Source organism: Lepidochelys olivacea (genome assembly GCF_965140295.1).
Source record: "Lepidochelys olivacea isolate rLepOli2 genome assembly, chromosome: 11".
In the NCBI taxonomy this organism is placed as follows: Eukaryota; Metazoa; Chordata; order Testudines; family Cheloniidae; genus Lepidochelys; species Lepidochelys olivacea.
This window is the reverse complement of record NC_140421.1, coordinates 65,409,072-65,429,444: the sequence shown is the minus strand read 5'-3', so window position 1 is coordinate 65,429,444 and position 20,373 is coordinate 65,409,072. Positions and strand designations below refer to the sequence as shown.

The 20,373-nt window shown below is 39.9% G+C and overlaps 1 protein-coding gene across 3 annotated transcripts in view; it reads left to right on the top strand.

Moving 5' to 3' along the window:
• The window catches only part of KANSL1L (KAT8 regulatory NSL complex subunit 1 like), a 97,250-nt gene that overhangs the window by 62,602 nt on the left and 14,275 nt on the right, over nt 1–20,373 (top strand). For all 3 annotated transcript variants that reach the window (XM_084643395.1, XM_084643394.1, XM_084643393.1), the window contains exons 7-11: nt 5,657–5,822; nt 10,412–10,522; nt 12,511–12,648; nt 18,277–18,401; nt 19,913–20,037. In XM_084643395.1, the coding sequence (XP_084499521.1) occupies nt 5,657–5,822; nt 10,412–10,522; nt 12,511–12,648; nt 18,277–18,401; nt 19,913–20,037 (665 nt within the window). The remainder of the gene's footprint in view (nt 1–5,656; nt 5,823–10,411; nt 10,523–12,510; nt 12,649–18,276; nt 18,402–19,912; nt 20,038–20,373) is intronic.

Genomic DNA, 20,373 nt, shown 5'->3' with positions numbered 1-20,373 from the left:
GTCCTCCAGTGAGGCACAGAAGAGAGATATTGAAAATTACCCCAGTTGGGTGTTCGATAAAAGTCCTCAGTTAGTAGCCTGAGTGTATATAGTCTTGCAGGCAGTGTTATAGGAAGGCTCTATGGATTTGACATTGTGGGACAACACAGGAAAATCCACCCCAGATTTTATTCGTAACTAATAATGTAGTGTATATTATTATCTCTAGGTATATTAGTGGCATTCTAACACATTATGTAGATAGTGGTATGCATACATAGCAAGCACTGAGCTAATAATATTCATATATAGGAGTATTCCAAACACTTTTCTCCATGCCTGGCCAGTTACATTGTTTTTCCCCGGAGTCGTCTTTTGTAATAGCTGGAGGTAAAATGTTTTAGGTCTTCAGTTGACAAATGTGTCACCACACATGTAGTGCATAGTTTCAGAGAGCTAAATTTGACTTGTAATAGTAAAATCAGAATACTTACAGTTTAGAAACAGCTAAATGAGTTTAGTTTGTTAGATTAAACATTCAGTACCTCATACAACATGAAAAGTTTGTGTATTTATCCTGTATGCACTCTGTCATTTATTAAATAAATGAGGAACTCCGCTTGGAGGAGAGGCCAACAGACAGACAAATGATCCGATCGTGACACTAGGCTCTATTATTAAAGCAAAAAATGTATAATGAACAAATCAATGATAATTCACCAAAAAGTTCACTTAAACTCTGCCTATATGAATGCATAAATCAGTCCTGACAAAAAAGACAGAAAAACAATTCTTGCAATTTGTTTGGTGCTTAATTGGGGCTGCTAGCATCCCATTTTGAAATGTGGCAACTTCGCAACAGGATAATTCGTCAATTCCATATCAAAGTCCCTGAATTCTAGCTGACAACTGATGGCTTATGTGTAGGCTTTAATCTGGATATCTGTAGTGAGTAGGCATCCTCTTCCTTCAGATTTTCAACTAGATTTTTATTTCGGATTGCATCTCTGAGGAAGCGTTTTCTTTTCAGCTGTGTCCAGGCTCCTCACAAGCATAATCTCAAGCAGACCTGCCATCTAGTATATGGAGTTTATTTGAGGTAACTCCATTGACTCATTGGATTGACTCCAGATTTACATTGGTGTAACTGAGAGCTGAATTTTGGCCAATTGGTTGTAACCACAGAGCTCAGTGCTATTTTATTACATTTAGGCTCACTTCCAAGAATTGCTCAGAAACATCTTAACACATTTCGCTGTTGGATTTTTTTTGTTTCATATACTGATTCTGATTAGTATTCACTTCAGAATTTCAAAACTTGAAATGCAAAAGATTGTGCACTAAATTTATGTCGCTCTTCCTTGTAATAAGCTTTCTTCCCTTTCTTAATATAACTGGCATTTAAGCAACATTGTTCAGTTTATAATCCTCCCAGAACAAAGGCAGTAATCTCACTTGCTGAATGATTCATCATCAGTTTATCACACTAACAAGCTACAAATAATCTTGTTGGCTCTGGATGTGTTTTGAATTTGGGAATAGTTTCTGCTTGCCCTTTCTGATTTCTTCTGCAGCAGAGTCAAACAGTGCTGAAGATAAATTGTTGGATGAGTAGATTAGAATTCATGGGTAATGTTTAGAGAATTGGCTTTTCCTTTGGGTGTATTTTCCCCTTGTAGTTTAAAATAAAATAAACTTCTGATACTTGTCTTGTCATTCTATAAGCACCTTCTTTAGTTTTCATAGACTCCAAAGAACAGAAAAAAACTGTGTTCCTTCTAAATACACTGCATCTCCTTATAATTAACACAATCATGTACTCTTGTTATTAAATTTATACTAGGAATGACATTATACCTCAGATTTCATAGGCACTTTCAAGGGAGAAAAAAAAGGGCGAGGGGGGGATAAGTTTGGAGATATGCAAGCTCTTTGGGGGAGAAGCTGATAAAGAAATTGAGTTTCCATAGATGTTTTCTCTATAAAAGATTGCTGTAGATATTTCTCTTATAAGGCCGTTTAGATTCTTTATGGAGAATGTCCCAAGGTTTTATGAACCACTTGTCAATTGTTGGAGCTCTGTATTCAGTGTGGATAATGGATAGAGCTGGTCAATACTCCGAATTTTCATTGTGTGGGAAATTCAGACTTTTTTTGTAATTTTCTTTTGTCCTGAATTGTAACGGAAAAGTCGAAATTTCCCATTGAATGAAAATTCCCCCCAAAGTTATTTCAGAAATATTGAAACATTATCAAAAAGTTTTATTTTGATAGTGTTGACGTGCTTTTTTTCAACCTTATCAATACAGTTAAAATGCTTCAATGAAAGTTTGAAACAAACCACTTAGGTAATTTCTCATCAAAAATTTCAACAGAATCAATAAGTTCCTGCAAAACATTTCTGTTTTAGTTAAATCAGCCTTTTCCAACAGAAAACTGTTCTGTCAGAAATTTTTCAACCAGCTGTAATAGCAGACATTCCTAACAGTGCAAGGTCAGATTCTTCTCAGCTCTTCATTGTTTGTAGTAACCTTCTTAGGAGTTTGAAAATAAAATCTCTCTTCCTAGCAGATATTCTTCTTTTGCATGTGTTAATCATTATTTTCTCTTGAATTACAAATTGGCTAATATAGGGTTGTTTGTTTTTCTTACTTCCTTGTTTGTGTACCATTACATTGAAAGATTTGAACACTAATTTGGGAATAGAGTCTCTTTAGTTGACTTACTGCAGAGAACATGAGCAAAAACATAAAAATCCTTTAGCCACTGCTTGTAAATTTAATTACAATTTTTAACTAGATTTAGAATTGAAACGATATTTCTGACCACACTGCATGCATTTCAAAGTAGGTGAAAAAGCAGACTTAACTAACTTCACAATATGTCCTAAATAAGGTTGGGGAACAAACTGATTTAAAAGCAGGAAATTCAAAGTCAAGACTGAAACTCTAGATTTTAAAGATGTCAGCCTTATCTGTGTATTTTCTGGGGTTTGTTTCCGCCCAATGATTAATGGTTAAAGAAAAATAGATCTCAAGTGAAAGTTTTGTAATTTACCAGATTTGATTGATTTCTCCTTGGAGTCATTTAGGTTTCTCAAGTAAATAGGCTGATACAGCAGTTTGAAAAATACATATCCAAGAGATTGTACTGGCTTTTTAGAAAGGTACTAGTCTCTAAAGGAAACAAGACTATAACTATGCTACAGAAGCTATGTTAGCATAGTTATGTTGGCATAGCCCTCTACAGTACAGGTGACATACTTCAGTGGGAGTTTTTCTGCTAGTGTGGAAATACTACCTCCCCGAATGATATTAGCTATGCCTACAGAAGCACTTTTCTATCAGCACAGCTGCCTCTACACTAGGGGGTTTGTCAACATAGCTAGGTCACTAGGAGGTGTGGTTTTTTCACACCCCTGACTGATACAGCTATGTTGGTATAAGCTGTAAGTACGGAGCAGGTCACTTATTTTTGTGCAGTTTTAAAAATAAAAGTCAAAGTGGCTTCCTGTGAGCCATTCAAGTTTGCTTATGGTGTTCAGAAATGTGTTACTACTTTCTGTCTGTCTGTCTGTCTGTCTTCAAGGACCACCCTTAGTAAGATTTGTGAAATGTCCAAACAAAGACCCCAATCCTGCCAACACTTAATGTGCATGCTTAATTTTAAACATATGAATAGTCCCACTGACTTCAATGGGACTGCTCATGTTTAAAATTGAACATGGATGCACATGACTGGAGGAACCTGACTATAATCATAAATTATATTTTACCAGGAAAAACATCATAATGACTTCCTTTGAACAAACCTGCAAAATGTAATCCCAAGCAATCAGAGATCCCCCTCTGCTCTAAAACCCCTATTATGCACTATGCTGATTAGTGTAGAAGTCCCTATGATCAATACTGGAGTAGGGAATCTGTTAATGGAGAGAAAAGAAAGCATTTTTATTTAACACTGAGTGGTCTCCAAACATTTTACTTTACTCCTTAAATAAGAATATTGGAGTCACTTATAAGAACCATTGTTGGAGGTGGGGGGAAGGAAATGGATTTATTTTACGCTATAGATAGAATCAGTGCTTCACCACTGATGAATGAGAGTGTTGATGTCATCAGCAGAATGCATGTTGGAACATCTCATAAGGCAGGAAGCAGGGAGTTTTTATGGGGACTGCTACTTTCTGAATCTAGGAAGAAGGGGAAGTTAAAATTACAGATGTACCCTTTTTTGTTCATTTGGTCATCTGACACGTGTGTCAACAAAGTCAGGCTATTTGTTTGTCATTCACATCACGAAGATACTTGTTAAGAAAACGAAGAATTCATATATGCCCATTACTGCTATTGATTATTAAGGTGAAGTCAGAATGCATGGAAAGGGAAATAGTCCTATTTAAATAAGCTGCTGTTGCAGGAGGCCGTAAAGTATCCATACTGTTCCTGTTCCCCTCCCTTCCCTCTCATGCAACGTTCTACTGAAGGACAGACTTTATTGCCTGGAATGTTAAAATTGCTAAGAGCCATTTTGGACAACTTGAAAATGGAGAGTGTGTGAAACTTTCAACTAGTGAGGAGAAAGACAGAAATGTCAGCTTTTGTATCTGTTAGTACTGTTCATGTCATTTGCGGCATTGTATTTTATATGAAATGTTTTTATGAAGCACAGACATCTCTTGTAGTTAAGTTGTCTTCCTCTGCCACTGCTCCCAGTCCTTTGAAGTGTTGGCCTATGAGACATCCTATCAGATTCAAGATCTTCATCCTTGCTTTCAAAGCTCAGTATAATCTTTCCCCCTTTGCTCTCATTTCTTCCTGCTTTCAGCATATAGTTTTGCATCATCCAGTTCTCTAAACTTGGATAAGTTATCTTCTTGTTTGTCAAAACCTCCACCCCCTGTCATCTTCTTTCAGATCACTCCTCCCAGAAATTCTTTCTACATTCTCCTCTTCATTACTCCCCACTGCATCTCTTTCCTGCATTATTCCCATGTATTGTGTTGGGGTTTTTTTTGTTTGTTTGTGCCATCTATCTTAGATTGTAGTTTCTATGAGGCAGAAACTTTGCTTTCCTCTGTGAGACTTTATGTAAATGTATGGCATGCTCAAATCAATTTTTAATGTTGTTAACTTTATGTATGATTGGGTTTCTGTGTAAGAGTTCAATAATGTATGGAGATGTACAGGTACCAAGACATTCAGGTGGTTTAAGCTGAGTGCAAGATTTCTAGTTTGGTATTATAATGGCAAAAATATTTTCTTTGTATGTACCAATCTTGTTTGTTGTGCCTGACTAGAAAATTAACTGGAATACTGGCTTTTTTGTTTCTTGTTCATAGGGAGTACCACATTTTTCATATTTGTTGGGGACAATTGCCTTCTGATTTGGAAACTACTTTGGAAATAAAATACTGCTACTCTATGTTCTTTCCTAGCTCCAAATGAAGCAAATGAATTTTTCATTCAGATATGGTATACACAGTCCACAGTCACTTTTCCAGACAGTAGATATTTATCACTTCTATGCGAATCGAAGTTTGTGTGAGAACACTTCTGATTTACATAGCATTGAGTCGTTACTCTCACTAAAATATCTATCGCTTTGGCCCAGTTTTAGAAAGTGAAAAAAGGGAAAATGAACATTTCAGATGATGTTTCTGTGAATATCCTTGCAGGCTTTGCTGTCTAGAGGTGCCTCGTTTCCATATAATACACAGATGTCTTGCATGGCTCCAGCCTCCATTTGGAGCAGTTCTGAGCATGGTGCAATATCCAGAATAGTACAACAACATATACCGGAGGTGGACTCCTCTCTTCATCCTGTGTTATCATTCCCCTCAGGTAAGACATCCAATTCCCCAACAGAACAGCCAGTTGTATTGTAAAAATCCTAAAATTTATGGTCTGTCTTAGTTTTTATAAATGTTTAAAGCTTTGGTGCTATGAACGAACCTCTTAAAAGAAATACTTCTTGCTTGTTTATTACTTGCCAAAAGGTGCTCTGACAGATGCCCTTAGTATAATTTAAAGGGACGTGGTCAACTTAAAATTTCATCCTGCTTTCTAAAATATTGCATCTATTATAGATGCGTGTAGCAATTAAGATAATTACAACTGAAAAACACTAGAGGGAAAAATATTTTTCTCCTTTTTTAGTTCATTTATTTTGTACGCTTGATAGCATTTAGTGTTTAATTATTTCTCTTGCACAGCTGGCCAATTCACCTTGTTGGTTATGTAGGTCTTTCATGCAATGACAGGTGAGATATGTTTCTTTTAAAAAATGTAAGACAGACTTGATTGTAAAAGCAAAAAAACTCATTGGGGGATCTTGGACATGTGCAGAGCTTAAAACTAATTTTTAATGTTTTTAATTGAGTAAGTTTCAGGTGATGAGGTCCCTTTAAGATAAATGTATGAAATAGTAATATTGTAAATGCAACGTTTTAAGTTGGTGTAGAAAAAATCAGGAAATTCAAAGCTGGTGTGCTCTGACAGGGACACTAATTCAATTGCATTGCTCATTAAAGTATATGTAATGCTATATATTTAACACTTAAACCAGGAGAATTGAAATAAAAAAATACTACATATCTGCAATGTGGCTAAGGTAATGTTGATGTTAGAAACGGTATTACTTCAGAAATTGCCTCTGTATATTCCCATATGAAGAATATGCATTGTGGAATCAAAGAAATCCATGACCCTTCAAGAAAACAAAGCCTATTGAAATCACAAGTACCTTCTCTTGGCACTGAATGTTTGGGGCTGAGCCTGTCAAAAGGGCCATGCAGTTCCAGCCATTTCATTTCCTTTTGTTTACATGGCTAGCTTTGGTCACAGGCCTTTCATTCCATGTCCAAAGAGCTTTACTTGTTTTGCTTTTTTCTCAAGTGTTTTTTTTTCTGGTGGTTCTGTAGTTAGAAGTTTGTTTTAATTTTTTGAATGTTCTAGGAGTTCAGAGACTTTCTTTAAAATGAATGTTTTATTGGCCTTTCTGCACTGTTGTGCAGAAAAACGTGTTTGACCCCGACTTAGCACTACAAGTGTCATGACTGATTCGACTCTGGTTACACCCAATCTATCTGTGGGTCTCTGAGTGTGCATCATGCCCCTTCGAGTCCCTGGAGATGGATTTATATTCTCACTGCTTTAATTTGGCCTGGAGACTTCTCCACCCGAAAGGAAAGCTGCTTCTAGACCAAAACAAGCCAGTGCAGGGACTCTGTTGGTGTTGAGGGCTCCCCAAGCACAGACGCTTGAACGTGAGGCTGGGAGCTCCTTGGGTCTGTCCCTGAGACCTCCCAGTCCAGGACCATTCTTTCCAGAGTGAGGCTCATTCTCTTCCATTTTAAGAATAAGATTGAATTAAATTAAAATGGTGAGGAATCTTATGCTTTTGAGGACTGTGCACCACCCTACTAAAGATGAGAAGACAACATCATGGACATGGGGAATGTATTAGGGAGTCTTAGTTCTGTCAGTGTTTGGCTCTGAAGGTCTCTCTGGCCCTTCCTGTATTCCTGACCTCTAGAGTGGATGCTTCTAATGATAGACCAGCTCCCTGAAGAGCATAAGAAGATAGAAAAGAACATTTGTCTCAAACTGAAAAGCCTCCCTTTTTTAAGAAGATGATCTGTTCAGCATAAAAATAGAGAAAATGAAGGACATTTGATTACTACAAGGCCACTGGGGCTTACTCAGCCTGAACAGACAAAGAGGGATGTCGCATTATACTCATTCTGATACCAAAGACAACACCTTTCTTCTGAGGACTTTCTTCTCTCCTTCCCAGAAATTTCAGCCTCCCCCATCATGAGACAGAATGAAAAAAGCACTTAAATAGAGGCTAGGCTACAGTATCTGCTGTATGTACACCTTCTGTATCTGGCAGGCCTCACATGTGAAGTATTGCCAGGAGCTTACTTTGTCTACTTTCCTGGCCCTCCTTCTTTTGGGGACCGTTTGATTTATGTCCTAGCAGCATATAGTGGAAATACAATGGATCACTGCATGCTTGAGATTATACAGTTCAGCTGTGTGGCCTAATTCTCATCTATGTTGCTCCCAAGTCCATTTATATATCCCTATTCAGAGATCTCTCTCATAAGGCACTGCTCAGAGCAGAGATGGATTCCGTCTTAAGAATGGGAGCCCTTAAAAAAGTTGCTTAACAGAACAGAAGGCAAGGAGAAGGTGGTGATGGCCTTTTCCCATTTTGTAGGCAACCAAATAAGATAATGCAGTTGGACTGGCTTACCAAAAGATATTTGCTTTTGGATAGGTAACAGTCATTGCTATACGGAGTCTTGTCCTCAGCAAATCTACAGCAACATAGATATTTACCAAGTATTTGTCAGTGGCTGCAGGATACCTTAGGCATATAGACATCCATGTATATGTGTACTAGACAACTGGCAGTTTCAGACTTGCATGGAACAAATCTTGAAGGAGAATCTGCATGTGGTATGTGCTGATTGTGCCCAGAGCCTGTGAATAAACTGGAGGAGATATCCTTATCCTTTTAAGTACAGTGTGGGAGTACATATTCACAATCTCTAAGACATCCAGGTGATCCTCTCACCTTCTCTCCCTCTTCACCCCCCAAAACAAGCAGAGAAGATAGTCATAATAGTTCTAAGATTAAATATATATATCAGGTATATTTCTAGGGTAAAAAACCAAACCTTTCTGGCATTTTTATACTACATAAAGAAGCAGAAAATGTACAGGCCCAATTAAAAAAAAATCTTTTGCAGGTCCCCATTAATCCTGTGACAAAGAACTTACTTAGATCAGTACCAATTACTGAAATAAGCTGTTCTTTTTGGTTAGCAAAAATTGCTTGTAGAAAAATTTTTGTATTTGCAAATCTCCAAGACACTTGAGATTAAGATGGTATGTAAATGTTGGAAAATTATTGTCCAGCCTTTGGCCCTTAAAATTAGTCTAATTTTTCTTCTTGATTTCCCAGCTGCCAAATTTACCTCCCTTGACTCTTTTTACCTTTCTTTATTCCAAGCACAAAAAGTCTTCATTCCTCTTTGCTCCCTTTTTCTAAATTTGTTTCCTGAGGGGCTTTTCAAACAGAGACCTGTTTTGTACATCCTTCTGCCTTTTTACGATGGCTAAATTCCCAAGCACTTGAGATACTTTGTAGACTAAGTCTCCCCCAGGAAGCAAGTCAGAGTTCCCTGTTGCCTTCTTCGTTAGAAACAGAAATAGGGCACCTACCTTGAAATTACCGCAAGGCATTCAGCAATAACAGTTTTCAAAAATACCAAATAATTCTATCCAGATGGCTAGCTTGAGGCTTTTGCAGATCACAAAATAAAAGTGCAACGTGTGCTCTCCACAGCACTGACTTTTTGAGCACCAGTGGGTGCAGATGCGGCCATACATCCACACCATATTCTCGAGGGCTTGTCTACACATGGAGATGTTCTGGAATAGCTATTCCCGAATAACTTCTTGTGTGGACAGTCTTATTCTGGAATAAGAGTACCTACGCATGGAATTATTCAGGAATAGCTGTTGTGCTTTAAATTAATCTGACTTAACTTTCAATGCTAAACAAGCTGTCAGAGCATTGGAGTGCTTTGGGTCATGTTAGCCTACGATCGTTACCCTCACCTTCTGGCTTGTTTCTTTATGGCTTTGTCTTCACTGCTAAAATCAGGTGGGGTGGGTTCTTTTTTGTTTTGTTTTTTTTACAGTGGGATAATTGGTGTGCTTAAGATTCTAATGCAGACCAAGCACCTGTAATTTTTACTGTAGGGTGGCTAGGTGAGGTCAGCCACAGGCAGGGGCCACAGTGTTGATGTCACTTGTCTACCGCACAGTAAAAATTACAGGTGCCTGGTCTCCACTAGGATTTCACAGGGGCATAGCTAATGCATGTTAGTTATCCCACTGTTAAAAACAAACACACACTTTTTTGGCAGGGAAGACACATTCTGTGTGGACAGAGATGAAAGATTGTCAGGAATAACTTCACATAAGAGTCCATGTCTGCATCTTTCACTTCTTACTTTCTGAGTCTCTCTCTCCCCACTCCCTCCAGCCATTCGTCCCACATATTCATGACTGGGTGTGCCAGAGAGCTAATATTTCAGTTCTCCAAAAATGTCTGTTGCTGCTGCTCATAGTCAAGCTGCACTTTTGTCCTTTTTTAAATACATCCCCTTGGCCCCTCTCCAGTTTCGCTATCTGAAGACATTGTCCAGCATGTGCAGCCAGTCAGCTATGTCAGGGCTGCCTCACCATCACTCTTTGTGAGCTTGTGGGCTCGAGGCAGCAATGCTGTTTGTACAGAATATAACACAGACTGTATAAATAGATTTTCCAGAAATGTAATACCAATGTATAACTCCTGGGTCCACAGCTGGCTGACTATCTCAGATGTATATATCTCTTCCTTTGTTTTATAGATATTCCTCTTCATATATATTTTGAAACATTGTTGAAGGAGGACAAGATCAAAGGAGATCCTGCTGACACCTCAGCACTAGGGGTAGAGTTTAAAATGTCTCCATCCAGTGGTATGTGATGCAAAATATTTTAATGAGTGCAAGATTTCTTTTTTAGCTAGTTTCTCAGCACTTTCTTTTTGTATTACTGGATGCTGCCTTAAATATTGTTTAGTGTTTTTAGATGGGCAGGGATCATGCTTTTACTCACTATATGGCTAGCATCCACAACAGAGCTTACAATCTGAACAGATCACAAGACTAGTTGGGGAGAATAACAAGCACTGGAGTTAGGAGGAGGGAGGTAATGAGGAATCGAGGGAGAAACTCATCCCACTCACCTAGATTCCAAATAGCTGGGTTTTATGTGGGAGAAGTGTGAAGGGAATGGGGAGGTAAAATCTTCTATCCTGCAATCTGTACAGGGTTTGAGGCTTCTGCACAGTTCTCCCTTCTTGTTATTTCTAATTATGAGCTGGAATAACAGGTGTAGTTCCTCCTGATAGTTGGGTGTGAGCACCATTGGACCTGCATAAACACACCTGGTTCTCCTTTTCTTTGGCCTTCTGCACCAGTTCCCAAGAATTCGTGAGGGGGCTACCCAAGAGATTAAAATGGTCCACCCAGTGTTGGAAAGTGGCCAAAGCTGTAATGCCACCAGGCCCATATGTTTCCATCTAATATATTGTATTTGTGAGAATATAAAACCAACCAGTGCCAAAAGGTGTTTCACACCAGTATGCTGTTGACTCATCTAATTCACTAAATCCTTGCTAAGCAAATTATGTAGAGACTACTTGGAAATAACCCATAGTCCTGTTGCTGATTGCTCTCATTAAGAGGTGCTGCTTGCTGCAGTCAGAATGAGCTCAGAAACTTCATAACAAACCCCTCCAAATGGTCACTACAGGCTTATTTAAACACTGTTTTTGTAACGCTATAACTATATTGGTTTAGAAACTGAGCAGGGTAGTACAGTCCCCTAACATTGATGCCTTTTACCAGTATGAAGGTGTGTATAGAGATAAAGCATATTCTTATTAGCTTATTCCCATTCAGGAATAAGTTATGCTGATATAAGCACCTTCATACAAGTATAACTGTGTCCACACTGAGTATTGCTTTAACTATATCGACTTTTAACCTGATACAATTATAGCAGAACAAAAATAAGGGGTATGGACCATCCCCAGAATCCTTGCACTACTTGGAGATGTCAGTGTGCTGGAAGAGTTAAAAATGAAGGCATTGATACAGTAAAGTACTTAAATGCATAAGTGAAGTCAATGGGACTGTTTAAGTACCTTGTTGAATCAGGGCATGACTAATTATTTTAAGTGAGTTTGTCTGTTACTTAAAGCTATAGATTTTTCCTTCTTTTACTATGTAAACAATTTCTTTGGTTAATCAGCTGGTCAGCTGCCTAGTAGTTATTAGTTGTTGGTTAGACTTTGTCAAGATAAAGGAAAAATGACTGTGTGTATTGAAAAGCCAAATAAAATGACGTATGTATGGCAAAAAAGGTAGCAGCAGCAGCTGTAATAAGGCGGTTTTACGTGAGTTCTGTGGGCTGGTAAAGTATTGCATTCTGCAGGAAATCTGCCTTACCTCATATCCCTTATTTCCACTGTACCATACATTGCGCCTCTTCCACCTTAACTGCTTTTTGCCCTGTGCTTGGTATTAAAGCTGTTCTTATATCTCTAACTGCTTACATATAAATGGTCCTTTTAGAAAGATGAGTTAACACTAGCTGAAATGGGAATTAACCCTTGCTGTAGTACTGTTACGAGCAAAAAAGACACAAAGGGCCAGATGCTCCTCTGTTACACTAGGATAAATCAGTTGGTCAATATGATTGCATCAGTATAACTGAGAGGTGAATTTGGCCCCCACGGTTTGAATTTTTTGTGTCTACACATATCAGAGATTGTTAAACTATTTATTTGGTATGTTTCTGATTATAAGTACCTGTAGCTCTTTCATTATTGTTTGTAAAGTGAGCTTGGCTGTAAGTTGCATCTAATGAAAATGAATCTGAAACTTTGCAAATGTTGCAGAATTTCATCAACATAGTGCTTCTCTCAAACAATGGAGCAGTGGCTATTTACTTAATTCCAAACCTCAAGCAGCATCAGGAACATCTGAACAGTTGTCCGAGGGAAGAAAGAAAAGGCACCTAAGTGAGACAGCGATAGGTAAGGGAAAAATAAGAGTATATAAGCTACTGCCCTTTCTGAAGATTCCTTTTTATCATTGGGCCTCATACATTATTCTAAATTGTTTCTTCAGATAAATGGATGGATAACTTTATGAAATTGTATTTTACAGGGTTGTGAGAAATAGGCTTAAAATGCACTATGCAAAAAATAAATGCACACCATTTAAGGCATGCCATTTTCTGCTTATTTTTATTTCTTCCATCCCCCCGACACGTCTCACCCCAATTGTACTTAGTGTGATTACAAAACTGGACATGCTTCTGTTTTTCATTGTTAGAATACTCCTTAAGGAAATTGCTTAGCCATACAATTGCATTTGTGTAATACTAGGTAGTGTGGTTTTTATTATGTTTTTTTTTTTTAATAATTCTCCATGAAACAGACTGTGAATAAATTTGTAAATCATACACTCAGCCAAACATTGACTATTTCTGAACTCAGTAAGCTATGTTTCATTTATTGTATGCTGTGGTTCCTGATTCTGGCTTCTTTTTAAACTGTTAAATGTAAGAATTGTGGACAAGACTCTTAATAGGGATGGTAGGTAACCAGTGTTTTTAAGAAGGTGCTAGTGGTGATCATGATAGGTAGTTATAGACTGCACTAAGTTAATTGTAACAGCAGTTAAAGATAGAATTCTGTAAAGCACCTTGGTGAATATGACCATATAGGGATCCAGCACAACCTCTGTAAAGGAAAATAGTGTCTCGCCAATCTCTCAAAATTCAACTGCACAGTGGATAAAGGAAAATAGATGGATATAATGTATTTGGAAGTTGAGAAAAACATTCACAAACTTCTTCACAAGAAACTTAAGAAAACTAAGTCACGGGGTAAGAGGAAAAGCAGTTAAGGAGTAAAATTTGGATTAGAGACCGAAACAAAATTTTCAGTGTGGAAGAATAGTAATAATGGAGGACTCAGGGTTCAAAAGTAGGACCTGTATTGTATAATATATCCATTAATATGGAGGAGCAATGAAATGACAACATTTGCGGATGACACCAAATTTTTTTGAGTAGTTGAGACTAGAAAGAAGAATGAGGAACTTCAGAAGGACCCAACAAGGGTAGGTGGCTGAACAACATGTCCGGGAGACTCAGAAAAGCGCACTGTAATGCACTCTGAAAACAACAGTCTGAACTACTCGCACCCTATTATGACATGGCAATTCCTATGATTGTAGTAATAGCACTTAAAGAAAGAAAAGGAGGACTTGTGGCACCTTAGAGACTAACCAATTTATTTGAGCATAAGCTTTCGTGAGCTACAGCTCACTTCATCGGATGCATACTGTGGAAACTGCAGAAGACATTATATACACAGAGACCATGAAACAATACCTCCTCCCACCCCACTCTCCTGCTGGTAATAGCTTATCCAAAGGGACCACTCTCCTTACAATGTGTATGATAATCAAGGTGGGCCATTTCCAGCATAAATCCAAGTTTAACCAGAATGTCTTGGGGGAGGAGGGGGTAGGAAAAAACAAGGGGAAATAGGCTATCTTGCATAATGACTTAGCCACTCCAGTCTCTATTTAAGCCTAAATTAATAGTATCTAATTTGCAAATGAATTCCAATTCAGCAGTTTCTCGCTGGAGTCTGGATTTGAAGTTTTTTTGTTGTAAGAAAGCGACCTTCATGTCTGTAATTGTGTGACCAGAGAGATTGAAGTGTTCTCCGACTGGTTTATGAATGTTATAATTCTTGACATCTGATTTGTGTCCATTTATTCTTTTGCGTAGAGACTGTCCAGTTTGACCAATGCACATGGCAGAGGGGCATTGCTGGCACATGATGGCATATATCACATTGGTGGATGTGCAGGTGAACGAGCCTCTGATAGTGTGGCTGATGTTATTAGGCCCTGTGATGGTGTCCCCTGAATAGATATGTGGGCACAGTTGGCAACGGGCTCTGTTGCAAGGATAGGTTCCTGGGTTAGTGGTTCTGTTGTATGGTATGTGGTTGTTGGTGAGTATTTGCTTCAGGTTGGGGGGCTGTCTGTAGGCAAGGACTGGCCTGTCTCCCAAGATTTGTGAGAGTGTTGGGTCATCCTTCAGGATAGGTTGTAGATCCTTAATAATGCGTTGGAGGGGGTTTTAGTTGGGGGCTGAAGGTGACGGCTAGTGTCAGTCTGTTATTTCCTTTGTTAGGCCTGTCCTGTAGTAGGTGACTTCTGGGAACTCTTCTGGCTCTATCAATCTGTTTCTTCACTTCGGCAGGTGGTATTGTAGTTGTAAGAATGCTTGATAGAGATCTTGTAGGTGTTTGTCTCTGTCTGAAGGGTTGGAGCAAATGCGGTTGTATCGCAGAGCTTGGCTGTAGACGATGGATCGTGTGGTGTGGTCAGGGTGAAAGCTGGAGGCATGTAGGTAGGAATAGCGGTCAGTAGGTTTCCGGTATAGGGTGGTGTTTATGTGACCACTGTTTATTAGCACTGTAGTGTCCAGGAAGTGGATCTCTTGTGTGGACTGGACCAGGCTGAGGTTGATGGTGGGATGGAAATTGTTGAAATCATGGTGGAATTCCTCAAGGGCTTCTTTTCCATGGGTCCAGATGATGAAGATGTCATCATTATAGTGCAAGTAGAGTAGGGGCGTTAGGGGACGAGAGTTGAGGAAGCGTTGTTCTAAATCAGCCATAAAAATGTTGGCATACTGTGGGGCCATGCGGGTACCCATAGCAGTGCCGCTGATCTGAAGATATACATTATTAAGGATCTACAACCTATCCTGAAGGATGACCCAACACTCTCACAAATCTTGGGAGACAGCCCCCCAACCTGAAGGAAATACTCACCAACAACCACATACCACACAACAGAACCACTAACCCAGGAACCTATCCTTGCAACAGAGCCCATTGCCAACTGTGCCCACATATCTATTCAGGGGACACCATCACAGGGCCTAATAACATCAGCTACACTATCAGAGGCTCGTTCACCTGCACATCCACCAGTCATGTGCCAGTAATGCCCCTCTGCCATTTACATTGGTCAAACTGGACAGTCTCTACGCAAAAGAATAAATGGACACAAATCAGATGTCAAGAATTATAACATTCATAAACCAGTCAGAGAACACTTCAATCTCTCTGGTCACGCAATTACAGACATGAAGGTCGCTATCTTACAACAAAAAAACTTCAAATCCAGACTCCAGCGAGAAACTGCTGAATTGGAATTCATTTGCAAATTGGATACTATTAATTTAGGCTTAAATAGAGACTGGGAGTGGCTATTTCCCCTTGTTTTTTCCTACCCCCCCCTCCCCCAGACGTTCTGGTTAAACTTGGATTTATGCTGGAAATGGCCCACCTTGATTATCATACACATTGTAAGGAGAGTGGTCAGTTTGGATGAGCTATTGCCAGCAGGAGAGTGAGTTTGTGTGTGTGTGTGGGGGGGGGGGGGGTAGAAAACCTGGATTTGTGCTGGAAATGGCCCACTTTGATTATCATACACATTGTAAGGAGAGTGATCACTTTAGATAAGCTATTACCAGCAGGAGAGTGGGGTGGGAGGAGGTATTGTTTCATGGTCTCTGTGTATATAATGTCTTCTGCAGTTTCCACAGTATGCATCCGATGAAGTGAGCTGTAGCTCACGAAAGCTTATGCTCAAATAAATTGGTTAGTCTCTAAGGTGCCACAAGTACTCCTTTTCTTTTTGTGAATACAGACTAACACGGCTGCTACTCTGAAACCTGTCACTTAAAGAAAGGTACAGCTTGACAGTATAAACCTTTTAGAGAGCAAATTCTGTGAGATTCTGACAATTTCATTGAGATTTTTGTTTACAAAAAAAAAAAGAGGATACCATCAGGGTTGCAATTTCCTGGTGCCAGCATGCTGCTATGCAATACATTTCTACATAGCAGCAGAAGCTCTAGCTCAGTGGTGGGCAAACTTTTTGGTCTGAGGGCCACATCGGGGTTCCAAAACTGTACGGAGGGCCGGGAACTGTATGTAGGGAAGGCTGTGCCTCCCCAAACCCTAACCCTATCCGCCCTCTCCCACTTCCCGCCCCCCTCAGAATCCCAGACCCATCCAACCCCCCCTGCTCCTTGTCCCCTGACCACCCCCTCCTGGGGTCCCCTGCCCCTAACCGCCCCCCTGGGACTCTGCCCCCATCCAACCCCCTGGCTCCCTGACTGCCCCGACCCCTGTCCACACCCCCACCCCCTGACAGCCCCCCGGGACCCCACCCCCTATCCAACCCTCCCTCTAAAGCCCCTTTTAGAATGCGGCCCTGCGAACATGGGCGGAGGACTCAGGAGGAGCAGGGGCAGCCACACAGCTGGAGAGAAGCAGCGGTTTCCCCTTTAAAGTGCCGCTTCTCTTCGGCTGGCTGCATGGCCGCTCGGTGCGCCTCCTGAGTCCTCCACCCACGTTTGCCACGCTCCCGCCACCCATACTGCCCACCTGCTCCCCTGAGGCTGCAGGTGAGCCTCCCTCCCTGCTCTGCCCTGCCCCCGCACTGCAGACCCCTCCTGCGCTGGCGGCATGGCGAGCTGAGGCTGCGGGGGAGGGGCCGGGGACTAGCCTCCCCGGCCGGGAGCTCAAAGGCTGGGCAGGACGGTCCCGTGGCCAGATGTGGCCTGCGGGCTGTAATTTGCTCACCTCTGCTCTAGCTCATTAGTGCTATATATGTATTCTTAATTTGGGCTCTGTCTAGGAGAAATTATCCATGAGGAAGGTCAGCAGCCTGGTGAGCAAGGCCAAAAATAAAATACTCTGTGCCAAGGGAGTTGCAGAGTTGCTTATGAGATGAGAGTTCATATACTTGACCCACGCTGTGCATTACGATGCTTTATCTAGGGTCTGTTACCTCTTTCTCCCACATTGGATCCACTGCTCTTGACAGACCCTCTTTATATTTAGTTAGTGTTCTAAATATGTTTAGGTTAGTATGAGATTCTCTTTTCTTCCTTTAAGTTGGGAGAAGAGAGAATTGGGAACAATGGTGGTTTGCTTTTAGAGTCCAAACAAAATTGCAGGAGGGGCTATATTCACTGGGATTGAATGAAAATTACCCATAGATTATTATTTGTCTAGAACATTGAATCCACTTTATGGGAAATCAGACTTGCGGGGAGAAAACTGACTTTGCCTTTGTCATCTTTGCTGCCAATTCCACTTAGCTCTCAGTCGGAAAAAGCTGTTGGGTATGGAAAAGCTGATTGGGGACTCTCATGGCTACGTGATATGCAGCCCAGTCAGGGAAGGTTACACTCTCTATTCAGGTGGTGGCCAAGATTATTTCCACAAACCTGATTATTGTTGGTTGTACGTAGTCCGGTAGCTTCTGTAAAGGAGGCAGGATCTGACACGATGAGACTGCTTCCAAGAGGGAATTACCCCCTTGAACTAGAGAGAGAGTTTTTGTGAGACAATAGTGATGGAGGTGAATTTGTGATGGATAGAGCTGTGTAAGTGATTATTTTTACAGCTGGTTGTTAGGTGTTCATGAAATCTCATGTGTTTAGCTGTGGGCTTTCAGAAAAGGCCTCATTTGCTACTATGTCGGGAATATTTTTAACGTAATAGACGTAATATTTAACGTAATATTTTTTTTTCCAAATCTTTTTGTGGCAGGAGAAAGTAATAGTAGGCTTGAAGCTTTTTCCTTTCGACATGCAGAACCAGAATCCCATAACGATTTTACTGCTGTGACCCATGTCAATCTGATGTCTAGATCTACCCAAAACTCATCATCACAGGTAAATGAAAAATGAATATATTGATGGATTAATTAAAACTTCACCAGAGAGTTGTGCAAATTAGTAAATAAAAAATACAAGCCTTTCACATTGTACTTCGCTTTACGCAATTTTACACATGCCTAATTAGAGTGAGATTACTCGTCTGTATTGGGAAGGGAATGTTCTAAAACATAGAAGTGCATTCTCAAAGACAGGTATTTCACAGACCGTGAATTAGTTTATCAATAAAAGCGTCAAAGAGTCCTGTGGCACCTTATAGACTAACAGACGTATTGGAGCATGAGCTTTCATGGGTGAACTCCCACTTCGTCGGAGGCATGGAGTGGAACTACATGCATCCGACGGTTTTTTTTAAAAACCCTGCATTTAAAACTAATTAAATGAATTATGATTTAAGTCCCCACTGAAACTGTGACTGGAGGCTTTTATAATGCCACCTCCTGATGGAGCTACACAATATTGGCTGGCAATGTAAATACAATTGTGGTACTTTATCCTGTTGCATCTTGATTTACCAAACCATGACTATTTCAAACTCCTATTTACTGAACTACTAGCAAAGCCTCTGCTAAAGTGGTGGTGACATCCAGGCCCCATTGAAATCAATGCCAAACTTCCCATTTATTACAGTGACAGAATTTCACCCTAGAAGTGTTCAGGTTTCAGTGCTTTGGAACTTTGGAATTCTGTAGGACAGAAATATGAAGACTTACAGTTTACAAATACTGTACCTGATAATCGAAACCTAAGTGATGTTCCCTCCGCAGTTTGGGTAATGCAAATTCTACTGAATTTCTTTCCTTGACTGAGTCTTTTACACATCTGCATCTAGTGAGAACTTCTTTCCTTTACCAGATTGAATGAAAGTGATTTATTCTGAAACCACTTTTTCAGTTGAAAACAGAAAGCTCTATAATTTAGATTGAATCATGTTTTAAACCCAAACCGCCTACTGTAATCCAGAAAAGTCAGTCCACACACTTGAGAGAAGAGGTTGGATAGCCCCAAAAAGGAAAACACTGAGTTCAGCATCCTCTTATCCCTACAAAGGCATTTCTGCGGATTTCCAGACAAATATTTTCCATCTAGATTACTCTATATTGATAAATTCATTTCATATACTGCATTTAGGCTCTGACCTCTTGGAATTCTTATTTTTATGAAGTACAAGAACATCTGTGTAGTGGTCAGGTTATAGGTTAGTAGATTTATCCTAGAATGCCTTCAGTATAGCCTGAACATTATGAAGAATATAGCTATCAAGAGTGGGATTGTCAACAGTGGTGCTCAGTATTAACTGTAATTGTGAAATCAGTGTTAAAACTTCCATTGACTTCAACGGGAACAGAGTTAGCCCAAAACTGAGTACTTCTGAAAATGTCATTCTAAAAAGCCACTCTGCGTTTGTCTATCTGTTAAATGTACAAAAAAATTGTTAGTTCTATTGTCTTAGAGTTACCATGCAGCTATTATCATTAAGCTAATGACTCTTCTGTATTGTTATACAGCATAACTCTAGACGGAGACTGAGAAGTGAGAGCTCCTATGATATAGACAACATTGTTATTCCTATGTCACTGGTTGCTCCCTCTAAATTGGAGAAGCTGCAATACAAAGAAATCCTTACTCCAAGGTATGCTCATTTCATGCTCTTTGCACCCCACTGATATTGTTTTCTGTTTTCATAAATGTTCCTCCTTTCCCCCCTGTTGCATGAAAGAACCCCCCAGCAGTGGGGAAGATTGACTGACAATCCAAGGGAAATGGTCAGACTGCACAGTGTCTGATGCCCAGAGTAAGCAGACTGTAAAAATAAAGAGGAATGTTTTTCTCTAACCTTAATTCTAGTACTCATTGCAGACACAAATGTGTTTTAAGAAGATTCTCTCTCTCTCTCTCTCTCTAAGTAGTTAGGTGGAGATTATCTTTTTTTAAAATTTCTTAGTTCAGCAGAAAAAAGCAACCTCCC